This window comes from Leptopilina heterotoma, unplaced genomic scaffold, assembly GCF_015476425.1.
Source record: "Leptopilina heterotoma isolate Lh14 unplaced genomic scaffold, ASM1547642v1 Lhet_44, whole genome shotgun sequence".
NCBI classification, from domain to species: Eukaryota; Metazoa; Arthropoda; class Insecta; order Hymenoptera; family Figitidae; genus Leptopilina; species Leptopilina heterotoma.
The window spans coordinates 271,783-292,405 of NW_025111084.1; the positions used below are offsets into that span (position 1 = coordinate 271,783).

At 24.4% G+C, this 20,623-nt stretch overlaps 3 protein-coding genes across 7 annotated transcripts; 2 read left to right on the plus strand and 1 right to left on the minus strand.

The window, feature by feature from the left end:
• Positions 1–493: 493 nt before the first annotated feature.
• Positions 494–6,692, minus strand: LOC122506919. 2 transcript variants are annotated; one of them, XM_043619349.1, is made up of 5 exons: positions 6,387–6,692; positions 2,720–2,841; positions 2,546–2,650; positions 1,772–2,040; positions 494–898 (listed from the first exon to the last, which is right to left on the minus strand). In XM_043619349.1, the coding sequence occupies exons 2-5, from the start codon at positions 2,738–2,740 to the stop codon at positions 574–576; spliced, it is 720 nt and encodes a 239-aa protein (XP_043475284.1). In that variant the 5' UTR covers positions 2,741–2,841; positions 6,387–6,692; the 3' UTR covers positions 494–573. The 2 variants fall into 2 exon arrangements, with proteins under 2 accessions (XP_043475284.1, XP_043475283.1); XM_043619348.1 differs by lacking the exon at positions 6,387–6,692 and adding an exon at positions 3,498–3,713.
• Positions 6,693–6,844: 152 nt separating this feature from the next.
• Positions 6,845–10,275, plus strand: LOC122506915 (erlin-1-like). 3 transcript variants are annotated; one of them, XM_043619344.1, is made up of 5 exons: positions 6,845–6,924; positions 7,407–7,538; positions 7,640–7,829; positions 7,919–8,177; positions 9,535–10,275. In XM_043619344.1, exons 2-5 carry the CDS (start codon positions 7,431–7,433, stop codon positions 9,977–9,979), a joined length of 1,002 nt encoding a protein of 333 aa, XP_043475279.1. In that variant the 5' UTR covers positions 6,845–6,924; positions 7,407–7,430; the 3' UTR covers positions 9,980–10,275. The 3 variants fall into 3 exon arrangements, with proteins under 3 accessions (XP_043475279.1, XP_043475278.1, XP_043475280.1); XM_043619343.1 differs by having other exon boundaries at positions 6,847–6,944; XM_043619345.1 differs by lacking the exon at positions 6,845–6,924 and adding an exon at positions 7,032–7,050.
• Positions 10,276–11,787: 1,512 nt separating this feature from the next.
• On the plus strand, positions 11,788–20,423 carry LOC122506913 (cyclic AMP-dependent transcription factor ATF-6 alpha). 2 transcript variants are annotated; one of them, XM_043619339.1, is made up of 8 exons: positions 11,788–12,032; positions 17,226–17,438; positions 17,552–17,745; positions 17,872–18,079; positions 18,209–18,720; positions 18,921–19,075; positions 19,177–19,775; positions 19,884–20,423. In XM_043619339.1, the coding sequence occupies exons 1-8, from the start codon at positions 11,954–11,956 to the stop codon at positions 20,144–20,146; spliced, it is 2,223 nt and encodes a 740-aa protein (XP_043475274.1). In that variant the 5' UTR covers positions 11,788–11,953; the 3' UTR covers positions 20,147–20,423. The 2 variants fall into 2 exon arrangements, with proteins under 2 accessions (XP_043475274.1, XP_043475275.1); XM_043619340.1 differs by lacking the exon at positions 11,788–12,032 and adding an exon at positions 13,866–14,333.
• The last annotated feature ends 200 nt before the right edge of the window (positions 20,424–20,623 follow it).

A 20,623-nucleotide genomic window follows, 5' to 3' on the forward strand; every position in this document is an offset into this window, starting at 1 on the left:
TTTTAATAAAATTCTTCGCTGGAATTCAATTATTTTCATAAGTAGAAAAACTCATGGCAAAAATTTAATTATTTTTTTAAATAATAAAACTTATCATATAAATTCAATTATTTTCAAAAATTTTTAACCAATTCTTCGAGAAAATAAAATTTTTTTTATAAATAAAAAAACTCTTCTCAGGAATTCTATTAAAACATTTCAATAAAATTCTTTTCCAAAATTCAATTATTTTCATAAATAATAAAATTCTTTAACAAAATTCAATTATTTTCATAAATAATAAAATTGTTGGCAAAATCTAAATTATTTTAAAAAATTTCAATTAAATTCTTTTCAAAAATTCAATTATCTTTATAAATAATAAAATTCTTCCTATAAATGAATTTATTTTCAAAAATTTTAATAATTTTTTAAAGATAATTAAAGAAAATAATTTAATTTCTGCAATCATTTGTAATTTCTCTAAAATTCACCAAATTATATCGTACAATAATTGACAATTTCTTTTTTTTATGAAACTTGCGGTATTGTAATTTATTAATATGCATATAAAATTTATTTTGATGTGGCTGATCAAGATTTTGCATTCAAAAGATTTTGTGTTGCTTTTAAATTTTTCTTAATTTTCTTTATTATCGTAATCATTTGATAATCTTCGGCTGTAGCGATTTTTTCGATTTTTTCCAATGGAATTGATGCAAGTATTTCTTGGAAATATTTCGGATTCTTTAAATTGCATGTTAATGAATCGAGAATATAGAGACAATATAGATTTATATCGTCCGGCGTTGATTCCTTAAAGCATTCACGTAAAACTTTATCTGCCACTTGAAAATCAAGTAACAATTCAACTCCAATTACGTTGAGACTGATGTTGTACAAAATGCATAGGATTATCCTGGAAAAAGAATTCATTTTTTATTAATTTAATAGTAATTTAGAAATATTTCATAAATTCATTTTATTTCATAATTAAAACATTTCAATAAAATTCTTTCTCCAAAATTCAATTATTTTCATAAATAATTGAATTTTTCAAAGGAATTTCAATTATTTTCATAAATAAGAAAACTCTTCTCCGAAATTCAATATTTTCTTAATTAGTAAAACTCATATAAATTTAATTATTTTCAAAAATTTTAATAAAATTCTTCGCAGAAGAATTATTTTGAGTTGATGGAATTTCTTAAATTTTAGATATTATTAGAAAAACGTTATGTAAGAATTTAGAAAAAGGAAAATTGTTGAATAAATTATTACCGCATTTTCAATCGTCTATGAGGTAATAATTTATATTTAGAAATATATATAAATTCCTTTGTGAGAAAATATTGGAAAAAAGATATTATCTTCTGTCAACTGTTTTTTGTCTTGAAAATATTTTTTTTCAAATATGACAAATATATACGAGAAAGGAAATTGTCTTTTATAGGTCAAAAGGCAAAAATTCATAGTTGAGAATTTAAAATATACTCCATTGTTCTTTTTTCAATGCGCTAAATTGTTTAATTTTGACTTTTAATTATTTTTTTAGAACTGTCTCTTGATCAATTAATATTAATTTCGAATCTTTTGCCCATTGGAACTAATATTAATTTAGAATTTCCTTCTCATTGGAATAATATTGATTTCGAATTTATTTCTTATTGTGAGTAATATTAATTTCGAATTTACTTCCAATTGTTAATATTAACAAATTTAAGAATAAAATTCTCGAAATTAATTTAATAATATTTCTGTGATATATTATAATTTATCCAAAAAAAATTACTTTTTACACCTCCATAAAGCATGTCGTGGAGTTGCTAATTGTAAATAGGCGAAGTATTCAACAAGATTCTTGATGAGTTCCTTTCCAGTGGCTCTTGTCACAATAAATTCCTTTCCACTCACAGTGAGATTTGCAGTGACTCCCAAAAGACTCATTACAAATTGACACTCATCACTATTAATTGGAAGTTCAGTTTCCCCATAGGTCTTTATAAATGAGAAGAAAGTGCCATTCACCGCTCCGAAAAATTCATCCAGTTTTATATACGGCTAAAAATTAACCAACAATACATAATTAAAATTATTCGCTTCTAATCAATTTTTTTTGTGGCAAAAATTAGCAAATATGTAAATTTAAATTGAAAATAAATAAATTAATAAGCAGAAAAATCAAGAGGTCCGAGAAGAATTTAATTATTTCTAAAGACAATTGAAATTTTGTCGTTCCCTGAGAAATACAAAATAAATAATTAAATATAAAAATTAGAAAATAATTAGAAAAAACTAAAGTTTCCAATTTTACTAATTTTTAAAATTTCTAATTATTTATTTGTAATTTATACACAAATTTCTAATTATCTATTTGTAATTTATACACAAATTTCTACTTATTTATTTGTAATTTATACACAAATTTCTGCTTATATTTATTTGTAATTTATATACAAATTTCTAATTATTTATTTAGAATTGATACACAAATTTCTATTTATAAAAAATAAATTAAATTCTCATGCAAAGTTTACAAAAAAAAAATAGAAGAATCGGAAATTACCTTTGAAATCCATACTTCTGTTACATCCGGTATTTTTGAAGCGTGCCATAAAAGATTGCCCAAAACTGCTCCTAAACTTATACTAAATTTACTGTGCTCTAACAACTGTAATAGAAAAAAATTCCTTCAATTATTTTCCAAAACGAATAAATTTTACTTATTCTTACGAATTACTTGTTCTTTCAAATGACACATTTCTTCCTCAGCTTCGAGTAATTTCTTCTTTTCGACTTCTAATTGTTTCTCCAGATCGACAACCTTCTCCTGATGCTCTCTCAATAATTCACTCGTATCCACTGGAAGAAATTTAAAACTATGAATAATAATAAATTAAATAATATAATTAATAAAATAATAAACTAAATTAAATAATAAATTATAATAAAATTACAATTTTCAATAAAAATAGTAAAATAAAATTATCGAATTTAAACTATAAAAATAGTGAAATAAAATTACTAAATTTAAACAACAAAATTTAATAAATATATTGTAAAGAATTCTAATAGAAATAAATTATAAAAATAATTAGTTCAAATTGTTTTCGATTACATTTTGCAAAATCATTCGCCTCCATCGAATTTGTTTCTTTTTTTTATTTTGATAAAAATTCTATAAATAAATTTGTAAATTGAGTTAGGGGATAAATTTTTAATTCTAAATTGAAATTCCAATCACATGTCAAAGAGATATTTTTCTGGTTATGTGAGCAGATTATTCACGAGAAATGCGAGTGAAACAATATTTATAATTAAACGTAAACAATAGCTGTCAAAGTTTTAATGAAAAATGGAAGTTTTGATTGGCATTTCAAACATTCAACAAGCGCAACGCGAATTTGAAGTAATTAATTTTAGTTACGTGAATTCTGTTATTAGTCTCAATATTTTTATTAAATTTTATTTTCCTTGTTTAGATTATTATTTATTTAACCAACAAATTTTTTACTTACTTTTTAAAAGTTTTTTTTAATGTTGCGTATTCTTTTTTTTCACTCGATCACTTTCTGTATTTATTACTTTTTTGTTTTGGTGTTTTGAATATTCTACAAAATCTTGATCAGCTTTTAAATTCCAAGTTTTTCAAATTTTACTTATTTTATTTATTAATTTTTAAATAATTTTCTTAAATACCAAGTTTCATAAAAATTTCGCTAAAACGAACTAAATTTGTTTGAATTCTATTTAAATTTTATTAAATAAATTAAATTTAAATTAAATTTATATTTGAAGATAAAAAATTATATATAATTTGCATAATAAGTGAAAGCAGTGTTTTTCACACTAAGAATTCATAATGTTAAAAAATCGATTTAATATCAGTCTGAATAATTTAGAAGAATAATTGCAAAAAGCAATTATCACATACAAGCAGTATAATTGCAATTTTCCAGATCCACTCGAAAGATAATTGTTGATAATAAACATATATTGATGAACTGGAACTTTTTTTTGTTGTAAATTGCAAAAAAGAATTAATATCCTTTCATTGTACCAATAAAAGACGACGTTAGCGTATCATTAGAAATTATTTCCAAATAATTTCTTTCAATTCCTTTTAATTCCATTTTTTCTTTTGAAATTTTTTTTGAAAATTATGAAGTGGCGTCCAAAAAATATTCGCGAAACAGCTTATCCCCTTTTGGCACTAAATTGGCTAACTGGTTTAGGTTTAAACGATTATCCAGTTGGCAATAGGAGAAATAAATTATTTCTCTTCGCTGTAATAATAATTGCAATTATTTATTCTGTACAATCGTCTTTCTATTTCATTTTAAAATGCCATGGTACAGGTAAATCATTGTTTTTATTACGTCAAATCATGTTTCTTCTTGAAGCATTTATTGCTATTTTTGCAATTCTTTACGGTTGGTTCAATCGTAAGGTAAGTAAGATAATATTTTTTTTTGCTAATATATTTTGTTTCAAAAAAAAAAAAAAAAAATAAATTTTTTTCTGTAAAAAAAAATTGTTGATTGTTAAAATTTTTAAAATCATAAATCTTAATTAACAGAGAATGAATCTACTGACTGAAAATATGGAAGCGCTGAATGAGACTTTCAAATGTTTATCCTTTAAGGAAAATTACGTTAAGAATTTTAAACAGCTACTTTATTGGATAATTGTGTATTTAATTTTATTTATTACAACTCATGTCATCAATATAAATTTATGGATGTCGAAAATACGGTCTCTGGAATATTTTTATTTTTGTAATATTATAGTTAATTGGCCCTATTACACGACTACTGCTGTAGACATAAGTTTCAACTTTACTCTTAAGTAAATATTTTAAACAAAAAAATTGTTTTCTTTATAAGGAAAATTAAAAAAATTAAAAAATTAAAATTAGAAAAAATGAAAAACAATTTTAGTAAGTAAAATAATTATTTGGTTTATAAATAATTGTGAACTAATCTTTTATAGGTTCATTGAAAGAAAACTAAAAATTCTAAATATTATGTTGATAAACTACTTCAGTAAAACTTCAGAACAATCAGTTTTTGACAACTATGTAAATAGACGTTCGTTTATCTCGATTGCAGCAACTGAAAAAATATCGGAAATGTCAATAAAGAGAAATGAACAGTATTTGGAAATAATTAAGTAAACTGCAAAATAAATAAAAATTAATATTTAAATTATTAATAATTTATTAATAATTAATAACTAGCAAATGTTATACGCGCGCGGAACGTCATATTCAGTTTATTATTTTTATTACATATGCAAATTACGAAGTTTTTTATTTTCAAATTTAAATTTTTGAATAATTTCAAAACCAAAATTCCAAAAATTTTAATATAATTCTTTGGAAGAATTTAATGATTTTCAATAAATTACTTTGAAAATGAAAAACATTTGTAAAGAAAAATTATTTTAAAATTTAGAAAACAAAAAAATTTGTTAAGAGAGAGAATCTAAATATTCATTCCTTTTTTTTCCAGACACATTCACTTGCTACTCTATAATTTAACATCGAATATAAACGAAATTTATGGAAAGCATTTACTGCTGCATATTATTTTGAATTTTTGTTGTTTTACAGTATGGTCTTTCGGTCTGGTACTATATTATGAAAAAAATTATTATCTAGCAGTCATTTTCATTGTGTTAAGAATTACTATAACTTCCATGAGATTATTAGACATTATTATACCATGTTGTGTTATCAAGAAAGAGGTTCGAATATCAGTAAACATTTCAATTATTTTAATTATAATTATTAATTTAAAAAAAAATTTCTTTTAAATTTTATAAAAAATACAATTTAAAAATATATTTACAAAGCTCATTTGTTACAGACAGAGAAGATGAAAGAGATTCTGACAGATATGAAAAACATGAGAAAAAATGTTTCATTAACTGAAGAGGTAGATTTTTTAATTACTATGATTAATAGTAGACTAAATGACTAATTGAAATATTTAATTTCACCAGATTGAGCATTTCTATCAACAGATTTGTCTTTTGCCATTTAATTTCACTATTTGTAAGTTTAATACATTGGGATCTGTATTTTTAATGCAGGTAACAATTTTAATTGTTTAATTTCATTTTTATAATTATTAAAAAGTTTTTTAATTAATTTAATTGATTTAATCAATTAATCAATTTAATAATTCAGTTTTCAGGGAGTATCCTTTCATACGTGTTTATATTGGTGCAGTTTCATATAAATTTGGATTAATTGCTTTTATATTAAGAAAATTTTTCAATTTAAATATTGAAAATATTATTTTCAATAAGAAATATAATTGCTGTATGTTTAATAATATTAGAATCAACGAATTATTTATGTATAATACGTATAATAAATTGAAAAAAGTAATTATAAATACCTGTTGATCTCGTTGATTTAAGAAAGTGAGGTTAGGTCTCAGGTTGTTTTTGTCACGTTTTTGCACATTAGTCAAATTATTTTCTAAACAATATACACACACGTTTCGTGGAATAATTGATAGTGAATAACTATCATCTTTCTAATATGACACTGACCATTCTATTCATTTTATTATTAAATTTTTATGTTTTTAAACATCAACAACGTCGTTGAAAACTTGAAATGCAATTTATGAGTTTGACTTGCAGACAACTTCGGACGAATCGAGTTTGGCGCATACATATTTAAAAAATTTTCCCGCCACTCAGTTAAGGAGCGCTCACACTGACAGTGAAGTAACATTTTTTGCATAATTATTTATTCCTGCAACGGTAGAAATAAATATTATTAATTATCAATATTTGAATAATATTATAATTACGTTAAATTTCTAATAAAGTTTTCTTATTTTAATTATGGGAAATTCTGCAGGAATTAATCAACTGTCGGTAACAAAAGTCTCTTTAGTGTAAAGTGTTTACGGTGTTTACACAAGTGTATGTTATTAATCCATTTGGTATTTATACTATTTCATTAAAAATCTATTTTAATTGTTTGAAAATTATATTTTATTTCTTTTAATTTAAACACAATGATCGTTTAGAAATTAATATTCTAATAAAGTTGAGTAATTAACTAGTAAATGTACTTTAATTTTACATTTTTCGTCAATTGGTCAACATAACCTTGATTATTTATTTACATTAAATGATTAATATTCTTTTGTAAAAACAAAAGATGCAAACAATCAAATAAACAAAATATTTTTAAGAATTTAACATTATTTAAATTATTAATTAATAACAATTTAGGATTATTAAACTAAATGAAATTTTCAAGTCTAAGTTTACTTAAGTAAATAAATAATATATATAATGGATGGCAATAAATCTAATTTGCTAAATTTTTCTATAATTTTCGTTTTAATTTTTCATAATCTATGTAAATATAAAAAGATCTGACAAAATCTTTTTTTCAGGTTTTATTTTTCACTGGAAAAAGAATGATTGACCAAAGTGTAATTGGAATTGGGATTTTAATTTTTCTGGCTGTGATATTTAATTTCTCTCTGCATCGCATTGACGAAGGACATGTTGGTGTTTACTTCCGGGTATGTTTTATTTTTTACTCACAATGTTTTTTTTTTAAAAAGGGGACAAATAGAAATACTTCTCGAAATTATAAAGAGTATAAAAAAATTATTTATTTTAGGGAGGAGCTTTATTGCCCCATGTCAGTAATCCTGGATTTCACATGATGATTCCCGTCCTTACGTATTTTCGTTCAGTGCAAATAACTTTGCAAACGGATGAAGTGAAAAATGTCCCCTGCGGAACTAGTGGAGGTGTTATGATTTATTTCGATCGAATTGAAGTTGTTAATATTCTAGACGGCGGTGCTGGTAAAGAAAAAAAATCCCATTCTCATGGCTTTTTAATCCAAAAGTTAAATTAATTAATTAATTAACCGAAATTTATTTATTCTTTTCAGTTTACAATATGGTTCGAAATTTCACCGCCGACTACGATCGAACATTAATTTTCAATAAAGTTCACCATGAATTAAATCAATTTTGCTCAGTGCACACTTTACACGAGGTTTATATCGATCTCTTCGATCAAATTGACGAGAATTTGAAAACTGCACTTCAAAGAGATTTAAATGAACTTGCGCCAGGTTTACACATTCAAGCCGTTCGAGTTACAAAGCCAAAAATACCAGAGACAATTAGAAAAAATTACGAACTCATGTAAGAAGAAATTTTCTTATTAAATTAAATTTCACGTTAAATTAATATTTTCTATTAAAACAGGGATCGAACTAGGTCTGTAAATCTAGCAAAAAGAACTGTGAATTCGATTAAAGTCCGTAAAAGTCAGCTTTTTTGACAAAAAAGTCCGTAATTTGATTGAAAAAGGACGAAAAGTTCGTAAATTGTACGATATAATTTGGAGAATTTTAGAGAAATTACAAATCATTGGAGAAATTCAATTATTTTCAAATATTTTAATAAAATTCTTGGCAAAAATTCAATTACTTTCAAAAAATTTCCACAATTCAATGATTTTTCAATATCTACTAATTTAATAAAATTTTCCAAAATAATTCAATTATTTAAAAAAAATTTAATAAACTATTTTTAATACAATTCTTCTTAAAAATTTCATTATCTTTATAAAAACAAAAAATTCAATTATTTTCAAAAGAAAAACTTTTTCAAGTGAATTAAATCATTTTAAAAATTTTTCTTTTAAATTTTAGTTTTTTAAATACAATTTTTAACTCATTTCTCGAAAATGCAATTATTCTTAAAAATTTTATTAAAATCCTTCTAACGAATTTAATTGAAGAAAAAATTCAATAATTCAATAAATTATTAATTTTTGTATTTAAATAATTGAATTTTAGTAGAATTTTCTAATAAAAATTGATTTAAAAATGGATTTCAGTTAAAATTTTAGATTATAATTGAATATTAATTTTGAATATTAATATTTAAATATTTGAATTCTAGTAGAATTTTCTAATAAAAATTGATTTAATAATGAATTTCAATTAAAATTTTAGATAATAATTGAATATTAAAACCAATATAGCGTGAATTTTGAAAAATAATTGAATTTTGAAATTAATTTTTTTGAAAAAGTTTAATTGAATTTTTTAAATATTATTTAAAGTTTTTGTTTTCTAATATTTATTTAATTGAAAAATTGAAGAATTGAAAAATAATTGAAAGTTCGTAAAATTGAATATTGTAAATAAATGGATTTGAAAATTGTCACAAAACTTTTTCAAAAATTATGAAAAATAATCGATTTAAAGAAGAATTTTAGTTAAAAATTCTGGAGAATAATAATATTAAATTGATAATGATTTTATCACTCGTTCAACTTTAATTATTATAAAACATGAAGAAATCGATCAGTTATCGATATCTTTATGTTTTATTTACGAAAAATTTAATTTACAGTTTTAAGTAATTAGTTTCAGTAAATTGGTCCGTAATTTTTAATTTTTGGTCCGTAAAGTTCGTATTTTTAAATACTTTCACTGGTTCAAACCCTATTAAAATTGTTTCGATTTAAAAAAATATTCTCAATTTCCAGGGAAGGCGAGAAGACAAAACTTTTAATTTCAACTCAACATCAGAAGGTCGTCGAGAAAGACGCCGAGACCGATAGGAAGAAAGCAGTGATAAATGCCGAGAAAGAAGCACTAGTGGCAAAAATTCAATTTGAACAGAAAATAATGGAAAAGGAATCACTTCAAAGAATTGCTGCAATCGAAGATGAAATGCATTTGGCACGTGAGAAAAGTAAATCTGACGCTGAATTTTATCAAACAAAAAAACAAGCCGAAGCAAATAATTTACTATTATCGAAAGAATTTTTGGAATTGAAAAAATATCAGTCACTCGCGCAAAATTCAAAGGTCTATTATGGTCAGGATATTCCAAAAATGTTCTCCCTAGGCGGATGCTCGAATGATCCATCACTGGGTGGTCATATTTCCGAGAGGATACACACGAATTCTGTTGACAGTAAAACATAACTTCCCCCATTGCTTATCAAATATTTATCACTCTATATTTTTTACATCAAATTCTATCTATAAGTTTTTCGCGCATCTATTTCCGAAAATTGTTTTTCTTCATTTAGAAAAATAATTTCAACATATAAAAGTTTTTGTTTTATAAACTCGTTTATTAGGAAAAGTTTATAATACAGAAACTTTGGTTTTTGTATATATAAAGTCTGTAAGTACTTTAAATTCATTTTTTTTTGTTTGAAAAAAAAAATGGTTGTAAACTGTTGTCCTATTTATGAAAATACATATTTTTCATCATTTTCGATTGTACAATTTTTCCACTCTGCTTTTTTTTTAACAATAGAAACCGAGAAATTCAAAAATCTTTTATTTAAATATAAATTAATAATAAAGACACTAAAAGCTACTGTTTTCAATTTTTTTTTCAAAATTTGAACTACTTTAAAATTTAAATTCGCTAATAGTTGAAGTAAAATAATTTTTAATTTTAATAAATTAAATATAAATGTAATTACATAAATAATAATAATTAAATTTAAATAAATAATAGTTGAAGTAAAATAATTTTTAATTTTAATAAATTAAATATAAATATAATTAAATAAATAATAATAATAATAATTAAGGGGCCGTCCATAAATTACGTAACACGTTTAGGGGGGAGGGAGGGTTCGAGAAAATGTTATCATATGTTATATGGGAGGGGGGGGGGGGTCAATCATCATTGTTACGTAATATTTATAAGGAACTTAATCTCTTTATAATCGATAAATTTTTGAAAAGCTGTCCCTTGCCGCCACTTCAATATAAGTAAAAATCGAATCATTTCGCGAATCGATTCTTGGGAATAATATAAAATTTATTGTTAAAAAATCAATGTTATATTTTTGGTTGTTCAGTATGATTAATAAAATTATTCCTCTAAATGTTTTTTATATTTAACTTAATTTTGTATTGCTAATGTACGATATAAATACTAAAAATAACAGTAATAAGGGGCCGTCCATAAATTACGTAACACGTTTTTAGTGAAATTTAGAACCCCCCCTCCCCCTATGTAACAAGTTGTAACAAAATCGTTTTACACCCCCCCCCCCTATCATTGTTACGTAATTTTTAAAATCATTTTTTTTACTAACATTTTTCGAAACAAATTTGTTTATTACTGTTATTTTTAGTATTTATATCGTACATTAGCAATACAAAATTAAGTTAAATATAAAAAACATTTAGAGGAATAATTTTATTAATCATACTGAACAACCAAAAATATAACATTGATTTTTTAACAATAAATTTTATATTATTCCCAAGAATCGATTCGCGAAATGATTCGATTTTTACTTATATTGAAGTGGCGGCAAGGGACAGCTTTTCAAAAATTTATCGATTATAAAGAGATTAAGTTCCTTATAAATATTACGTAACAATGATGATTGACCCCCCCCCCCCCTCCCATATAACATATGATAACATTTTCTCGAACCCTCCCTCCCCCCTAAACGTGTTACGTAATTTATGGACGGCCCCTAAACAAATTTGTTTCGAAAAATGTTAGTAAAAAAAATGATTTTAAAAATTACGTAACAATGATAGGGGGGGGGTGTAAAACGATTTTGTTACAACTTGTTACATAGGGGGAGGGGGGGTTCTAAATTTCACTAAAAACGTGTTACGTAATTTATGGACGGCCCCTAAATGAATAATAAAAATAATGTTATGCTGAATTACGAATTTTGAATAATCCCGCCTTTTTGGACAACATGACCAAGCGCCCCCACGCGGTCAGTTCTACCAACTGTCAGTTTCACCCACATATTTAGATAATTTTCCGATGGGTGGATATTTGTTGTTATAGAAAATTGTGCTTTTCTCATAATTAACTGTTTTATTTAGTGCTGTTTTGCAAACGTCAATAAACCAAATACTGTTTTTTTCAAGTTTTCAAAGTGAATATTTCAATAAACAACAAGTGTTATGTTAATAACGAAAAATTACGAGTCAACCGGTTTGACTCAAGAGGATTTTGAGATGTTTCCGGAGCTTGGTGGTTTAGGTGAGTTATTCTATTATTTTTTTCCTTTTTCTCACTATTATTGCGGCAAATAACTTGATGTCTTGGAGATAAAAAAAAATTAACTTTGCTTTGTATCCCATAAAAACGAGTTTTGCCGATATAGAAATATGTTTATTAGTCCGAAAAAAGAGTTGATGAATGTTAACACATTTTTACGATCAAACAAATGTCAGAAGCGTGATGCTCTTTTATCTTTAATGTTTGATTATTTGAGTGAAGGCATTGTCAATAAACACGTGGCTCAGTGGTTTCAACAAAATATGGTTGTTAATAATATTGGAATTGTGATAAAATATTGCAAATTTTATTTTTTCTATTTCATCATTTATAGGTTACGTTTCAATTAGGCATTTTTTTTTTTTGATAAATTCCCCGTTTTATAGGCTTTCAAATAAATCGATATTCACACATTTATGTCTATTAATAAAGCGTTCCGTCAAAATAGTTATAAATAACCTTGGCACAAAATATGGAAAAATACAAGTTTGCAAAAAATATGCTTTCTTTTCAGTTCTTGTCACATTTTTTTATTTTTCATAACTTAATACTTTTATTTTTTTACTTTTTTTCTCTTAGACAAAAATTTTTTTTCTTTTTATTCTTTTGAAAGTTAATATTTTTTCTTTATTTTACCAAAAATTAGAGAAAGTAATTAACTGATAAATTGCACAGAAGTATCAAAGTCTGAAGATAAATTAAAATTGTTTCGTGGTGATAAAAATAAATTGTAAAAATTTTAATTTTATTTATTTTATAAATTATAAATTTTTCGAATTATGTCAATTTGGAAGAAATGTCTAGAATTTGCAAAATCGATTGATTTAAAAATATTTAAATTACGTGCTTGAAAGAAAAATACAAAGTTTGTTTAAAAATAATCAAGAAGTTTATTGTTTGCTCACGAATGTTGTAAAAAAAAATCTTCTTTTAATCGTTTGCCTTCATTTTTTCGTGCCTATTGCAAAACAAACAAATTACCTTTTCATGACCTTTTCATTTTTTTATTGATGTAAAAATTTATCAAAAAACAGTTCCTGTGACAATGTAAACTTTTAAAGATTACATTTCCTATTACTTACGCAATCACATAAAATGTGATAAGACTTTTTTTTCGGTGAATATTTTGCTATTATTTTTTTCCCTATTACAATACATATATTATAAGTTGTTATACAATAGTATTATGAGGATAGAAAAAAATCCGGTTTTCAGTAAAGGATCTAAAGAATTAGACCCAGAAATAAACTATAGTTTATAGGGATGTCTTTGCAGGAATAAACTGTAGACTTTTTTACAGTTTAAACTGTCAGTTTGAAACCCCCTCTCACTTTTTGACGACTTGTTGCGATGTCGTTGCCTTCAAACACATTTCTTTACCGGTGAAATTCATTCTCTCAATAATATTACACAAAAGTGTGACTCAAAAATTGATTTTTGTATTGTCCCCTATTTCCCGTATAATAAAAAAAATTCTCTCATCCCTTAATTTATCGTTCGATTCAGTATATTTGGAAGAATTGAGAAATTGAGATATTAAATAAAAATCACTGTATTTTTTCTTTTGACGGAAACAGGAAATATTCGGTCACGCTTTTATGTTTTTAACATTTTGTTTTGTTTTGTTTTTTTAATAAAAAGAAACCTACTTTCCACGAGAAAAATTTTGATCTTTATTTCTAAAAAAAATCCCCTTCCTTCAAAAAATAAAAAATTCGTCAATATTCAGAAATTAATTAATTAAAACAGTAAAAGCATTTTAATAATATAAATAAAAATAAATAATAATGAATAATAATAAAAATAATAAAAATGAACAATAATAAAGTTAATAAAAAATTATAATTGTCTAATTTTGTGTAAACTTATAAATTATGGAATTCGTGATAAAAAGTGAATTTCATCTGAAAAGTGTGAACGTTTTAGGGTCCTCTTGTGTGGACACAGGTGCAATGTAATTTACATTATTGAATTTACATTAAACTTATGAAACTTATTTTCAATAATAATGAAATGTGTTGTTATATTAGAGGCAAGTGTGGTGGTATTTCTAGTCTATTTTCGAAGTGTTATTAACATTTTGGAAATTCTATGAACATGAGGTGAATTTTTCTCGTGACACGTGATTTAGTTTTAAATAAAAGAAAAAAAAATATGAGTGAATTTAGTCAGATCTTTTTTTCGTTTTTTCTTTCAAATTAAAAGTGGATAACAATATGATGAATATGTCCGAGCATTGTATACTTGACATGATGGATTTCGAGGACAGTAATTATCTTATAGGTAAATTTTCATTAATTTCCATTTCTTGTTTGAATTCCCATTTTTCCAATTCACAATCATTTTTATTTATTATTTTTATGTTATTGTTTATAATTTGTTTTTTTATTAATATTTTATTTATATTTTACTTTATGAAATATTTTTATTTAATTAAATAATTTTAGTTAATATACTTTTATTTACTAAAATAATTTTAATTAATAGAGATGCGATTTTTTGTAATATTTCAATTATTTTTTATTTTAAATTTATATTTAATTATTATAATATTTTAATTAATAATATATTTTTATTCATAATAGAATGATTTTTCAGTTAGTAATATATTTTTATTTATAATAGAATAATTTTAGGTAGTAAAATATTTTTTTATTTTATTATCAAAAGAAATTTTTCTATAAATTTTTATTACATACCTATATTTTTTTACTAACAAAAACAAAATTATAACAAAATTATAATTTATTAAAATTTTCTCCCTTCTTTTTTTTGTGAAATATAAATTTTAGTTTAGTAAATGTTTAGTAAATGTAAAAATAGTTTTATAAGACAATATTTTTTTATTTTTAAAATTCGAATAAAAATAATTTTACTGAAAAAAAATATGATTTATAGTTGAAATTGAAATAAAACATTTTTTTTCTGCGTCTATCGCCTTTACAAGTGACACTACAAACTTGGTTTTCCTAGATAAATTTAAAACTACGATAAGTATAAACTAGTTTCTCGCATCATTACTTTGAATAAAATTTTTAAATTTCAAATTTTTTTAAATTCTTAAATAATTCAATATTATTATTTGGAGAAAAAATCATGAAAAAGGAAAAAATTAATTAATGTTGACAAATTAATTTTACCAAAACTAGACTGCGTTAATTTTACAGTGAATTAATTTATTAAATTGAATGAGAGTCTCGAAATCCCATTTCAATCGAACTTTAATAATTAGAAAGACAGATGTTCGTTGATAATAATAATTTTATCTTATCTCCAAAATGGGCGTCAAAGGGACTAAGTTTTTCGAAAATTTGAATTCAGTGAGGAAAACGAAATATGTACATAGTTTACGAAAATACTTTATTTTTCTATTATTATTATTTTTTAAAAATTATTATTATTATTACAGGGCACGAACATGATCCGTAAATTAAATTCTACTCCGAATTATTTTCAAAAATTTTTAATAAAATTCTTGGCAAAATTTCAATTATTTTTAAAAAATTAATACAATTCTACGCAAACTATTAATTATTTTCACAAAATAATAAAAATTTCACAGGCATTCAATTATTTACAATTTTTTTTTATAAATTTCTTCGCAATCATTCAATTATTTTCATAAATAATATAATTTTTACAGGGATTCAATTATTTCCATAACTAAAAAAAATTTTTCCAAAAATTCAATTATCTTTATAAATAATAAAATTCTTCTCAGAAGTTCAATTATTTTCAAACCTTTTAATACAATTCTGTGAGAAAATTCCATTATTTTCATAAATAATAAAATTCTTCTCATAGGAATTGAGTTATTTTTACAACTTTTTAATAAATTCTTTGAAACAATTCAATTATTTTTATAAATAATAAAATTCTTTGTAAAAATTAAATATAATTTTGAATTTTAAAAAATTTCAATATAATTTACAAAAATTCAATTATTTTCATAAATAAAAAAAACTTTTCCAAAAATTCACTTATCTTTATAAATAATAAAATTCTTCCCAAAAATTCAATTATTTTCAAAATTAATATTTATTTAATATTATTATTTTTATATATTATTCTTTTTTTTATTACATTATTTTTTTATATATTATTGTTATTATTATTATTATCATTTTATTAATTTCTTCTTAATAATTAATTATCAATCTTCTTAATTGATTAGAAACGATGTGAAGTTGACAAACGTTTAGAAAAAAACTTTTTCTTCACTAATTGATTTTAAATTGATTAATTTTCGTAAAAGAAATTGTTTATAAAAAAATAAAAGTATCATTGATAGAGCACATTAGACGTAATGGAAAATAAAATAAATATAAGACAATGTAGGTGACAGGTAATTGTAGAGAAAGTAAATAATATTAAAATATGTATAACTCTAGATGTGAGAATATGAGAAAAAAAAACAGGTCACATTTTATTGACATTTTAATGGTGACTCTAATGTTTGTATAATAATTTTTTATTCGACACAAGTGCACCAAATGGATTTGATAAGACATTTTAATATTTTCTTCTTTTGATAAAAATACTTTTTTTTTAATTATGCAATCCTGATTCCGAATTAAATCGTAATGGATAATATTAATCGAGTAAAATTATTTTTGTATTATTTATAATTTTTTCTTGTATTATTTTCTTATTGTTTTAACAAAAAAAAATTTTTTCGTACCTACATATTGTAATTTTGTTTGCAAATTGTGATATTTTTTTCAAATTCAAATTCGTGGAATTATTTACAATTTGAATATATGGAAACAATTATTAGAAATTTTAATGAGCCGGCCGGCATTGATTCGTAGTAAAATACTCGAATTCACTTTCTGACGATGTATACATACAAGAGAGAGAGAGAGAGAGACCGGCTTCTACAAAGTTCATTGACATAAAATTATTACTCTCTTCTTTCATGGCGAGATATGTGAAACATTGTTTGCTAAAATTTTAGACAGACCTTGACAAAAAAGTGTTGATGAGTATAGAAAACATTTTAGTTAGTAGATAATAATTTTCCCATAAGCGAGAAAATAAATTTTTTTAAAAAATAATTGAAAGAAAATAAATTAAAAACAAATTGTTCTAAAATAATGAAAAAAATTGAATTTTTCCTCAAAACATACTTTTTTTCGAAAACAAAATTTTTAAAATACTTTCTTTTTTTTACAGATGAAGGATTCCCAGCAGATGATCTTCTTGAAGCTCTCAGTTCGGAGTTGGAGATTCCTCAACTTTTGGGTGGAGAGGGATCTCTTGGTTGTGATGAAAGTCCAGATGATATTATTAAAAATGCCGTGGAATCGCCTTCGTGTAATTCCGAGGATATTGACATGAATCTTATGCCTATGGATCTCGATATTTTCCAGAATATTTGTTCCAATGGTAATTTTTTTATTTATATAGAAACAAAATTTTAATTAAAAGGAGCAAAAAATAAATATTAATTTCTATTACTTGATAATTATAATAATTGTAATAATTTTCAAAATATTCAGAATTGGATGGCGTTTCGGTGGAAACGGATTTAATGGACGGTATCACGGAGAATGTGAAAATTGAAAACGAAATTAAATTGGAGCCGAGAAGTCCAAGATCTCAACTGCCACCTTCACCTAGTCCTAGTCATTCAGATAGTAGTGTACACGAGTGGCACAATGACGCTTCATCAAATTCATCCAACGATGGAAAGGTATTTTTGCAAAAAATTAAATTGTTTCAAAGAATATTATTACAATATTTTTGAAATGTTTCTAAGAATTTTATTAAAATAATTGGAAAAAAATTTTTTTTTATTAAAATCATATTTTTATTCTAGTTCATGTTCGAAACACCGCCAATATCTCCGCCACAAAGTGAACCAACTTCTCCGCCAACACTAATTAACACATCAATTCTACAACAAATAAAATTCATTCCCATGAAATCGGACGAAACAAAAACAACAAAATTCATTCTATCAAAAGGAAGCAGTGCAAAGAGAATTTGCATTCAACCGAAAGTCAACAAAATAAAAACTGAAGGAGGTAAGAACTATTTTTAAAAAAACCAAGGCCAAAAAAATCCAATAATTATATTTAATTTAACTAAAATATTTAAATGAAATTTTATTTAAAATAAAGAAATTAAATAAGAGTTTAAATTTTCTTTTTCAGAACAACCGCGTAAAACAATAATTCTCAGTGCTCAAGATTTTGCCGCTCTTTCGCAAAAAGTCAAACAAAATGGAACGCCACAATTGAAAATTCAAGCATTGCCAACAAGTAAAACGGTGAAAATTCAAAATCAATTGAATATTCTACCATCGCAGCAGGTGAATCTTGAAAAAGGCACTGCATTCACTCCAACGAATCAAGTGAAAATTCTCAATTCAATTCCAAAAGTACAAATACAAAATGTCAAACCAATTGTCATGACAAAAGAATCGACAGTATGCACGCCAATTGTGAATTCAACGTGTCAGCCAATTGTCATTAAAAATGAAACCTCTGATTTTTTCAACATCTCCGGCAGACAAGAGAGTGAAATAAAGGCATTGAAGAGACAGCAAAGAATGATTAAGAATCGCGAGTCTGCTTGTCTGTCGAGGAAAAAGAAGAAGGAATATGTCACTGCTCTCGAGAATCAGATTAGCGATCTACAAGAACTCAATCGTCAGTTACACGCTGTTAGTATTTTAATAGTTTTACTTTTTTGAAATTTATTAATTTTCTTAATTATTTCTGAAAAAAAATTATTATTTTCTAGTTTTACTTAATATTATTTGTTTTATTTTATATTTTTCATTTAATTGTTATTAATTATTGATTGAAATGTTGAATTATTAATTGAAATAATGAATTATTGATTGAAAATAAATGTTTCCAGGAAAATACGGCGTTAAGGCAAAGATTATGCGAGTCGGAGGAAGGAAGCGGAGGCAGGAGTAAATTAAGAACCATGAATCTTAACGGAAACAAAAAGAATACAGTAATGCTTTTAGCAGTTTTTTGTATGATAACCTTAAACTTTAGCAATTTTGGGTAAGTTACTAAAAACTAAATAATTAAAAACTTTATATATTACCTTAAGAAATGAAAATGAAAATTTTTCCGTTTGATCTACAAAAAACAAAATTTTTCAGCGTTTTTCAAAGTAAATCCGACTTGGAGAGAATGTCACCACACATGCCCCTGCCAAATGTGCGACACAGTAGGAGTTTACTTTGGACCGAGTTAGACTCAGAGGAGAGAAATTCGTCGAGAAAAAATTTTAACGCCACATCAATAAATCAATCAATGTGTCCAATGTCAATAAATGACACCGAATCGAAGCGTTTAGATTATGAGATACGGCGATTTTTTGGCGATAAGAGCAACGATGGTAGTTGGAAGAAATCGCCAATAACAAAATGGGAGGACAATTCTTCATTGAGTAAAATTTCCCTCGCATCGACATCGACGACGGCGCCGAAAAAGAAAATATATCGTAAATTAAAAATCACAAGGGAGAAGAAAGTCGAGGCGAATTCGAATAATATTCCTTGGCAAAATGATAATGCTCTCGAAGTTTTCTCACCGAATTTCAAGGAACACTCGGCACTTTTTGATGCGTTGAAAACAAAACACGATACGCACTACGTTGTTTGGTTTAGTCGAGAGCATTTACTATTGCCAGCATCAAGACAAAATAATACCCTGAGACCGAAAATGACACTTATTTTTCCCACTCTTCCACTCAATGGTAGGCAATTTTAATTTACTTATTTTTTTTTTTTAATATAGAAAATATAAATAATTACATTTGTCATTTAATTTTTGATTATTTTAAAGAAAATTATTTTATTTTCAGACACATTTTCAACGGATCCAAATAATGTCACAATGATGCAAATCGACTGTGAAGTGGCAAACGTGGAATTTCTCAATCTCGAAAATAATGTGATTCCCGATTATTTGCGAGCTGCGCAAAAACCAAGTAATCCACCGCAAAAGAATAGCGAAAATTATAGACCATATTTTTTGAAAAATAACACAGAGATTGTCAAGAAACTACAAAAGGAAAGTTCTCACTTAATAAAAAAGACTGACATCGACGAGAATAATTTTAAATGAAACAAAATTGGCTCCAAATAATATTTATAGAAAATCAAATGAGGAAAATTTTGACCAAAAAAAGGTAGGTCTCGAAAATTTACAAAGTAAATCTCTCTCTCTTTTTTTTTTTTTTGTTTTTTACTGTCAAAACTGAAATTCAGGCTGTGTAGAAGAAAAGTTAATAGGAAGTAAAAAAAAGAATAGAAAAGAATAGAAAAGAGCCTAAAGAGATATAATATATTGTACATTGACAATAGAATTAAAGTATGGAATTTTTGTCCTTTGAGGGCAGTGACTGAAAAAAAATTAGTATATTTGGATATTTTTAGTTCTTTTAGAGAAAAATTTTTTTAAATCTATTATTTACATTTTTTAATGCAATTTTTACGAAAAAGAAATCTTTACATAATTCGAAAAAGATTTAAGCCAACGTTCGATGCAATAAAAAAGGAAAATTGTAAAAAAAAGACTAAAATTACGATTTCGAATTTATTA

Coding starts and splice junctions, on each gene's coding strand:
- LOC122506919 (XM_043619348.1), bottom strand. Junction 2,041..2,545: donor CAGAAGTATGGATTTCAAAG/GTAATTTCCGAT, acceptor GTTAATTTTTAG/CCGTATATAAAACTGGATGA. Junction 899..1,771: donor GCTTTATGGAGGTGTAAAAA/GTAATTTTTTTT, acceptor TTCTTTTTCCAG/GATAATCCTATGCATTTTGT.
- LOC122506915 (XM_043619343.1), top strand. Junction 7,539..7,639: donor ATGTTGGTGTTTACTTCCGG/GTATGTTTTATT, acceptor TATTTATTTTAG/GGAGGAGCTTTATTGCCCCA. Junction 7,830..7,918: donor TATTCTAGACGGCGGTGCTG/GTAAAGAAAAAA, acceptor TATTCTTTTCAG/TTTACAATATGGTTCGAAAT.
- LOC122506913 (XM_043619339.1), top strand. CDS start 11,954: ATGTTAATAACGAAAAATTACGAGTCAACCGGTTTGACTCAAGAGGAT. Junction 12,033..17,225: donor TCCGGAGCTTGGTGGTTTAG/GTGAGTTATTCT, acceptor TTTTTTTTACAG/ATGAAGGATTCCCAGCAGAT. Junction 18,721..18,920: donor TCAATCGTCAGTTACACGCT/GTTAGTATTTTA, acceptor AAATGTTTCCAG/GAAAATACGGCGTTAAGGCA.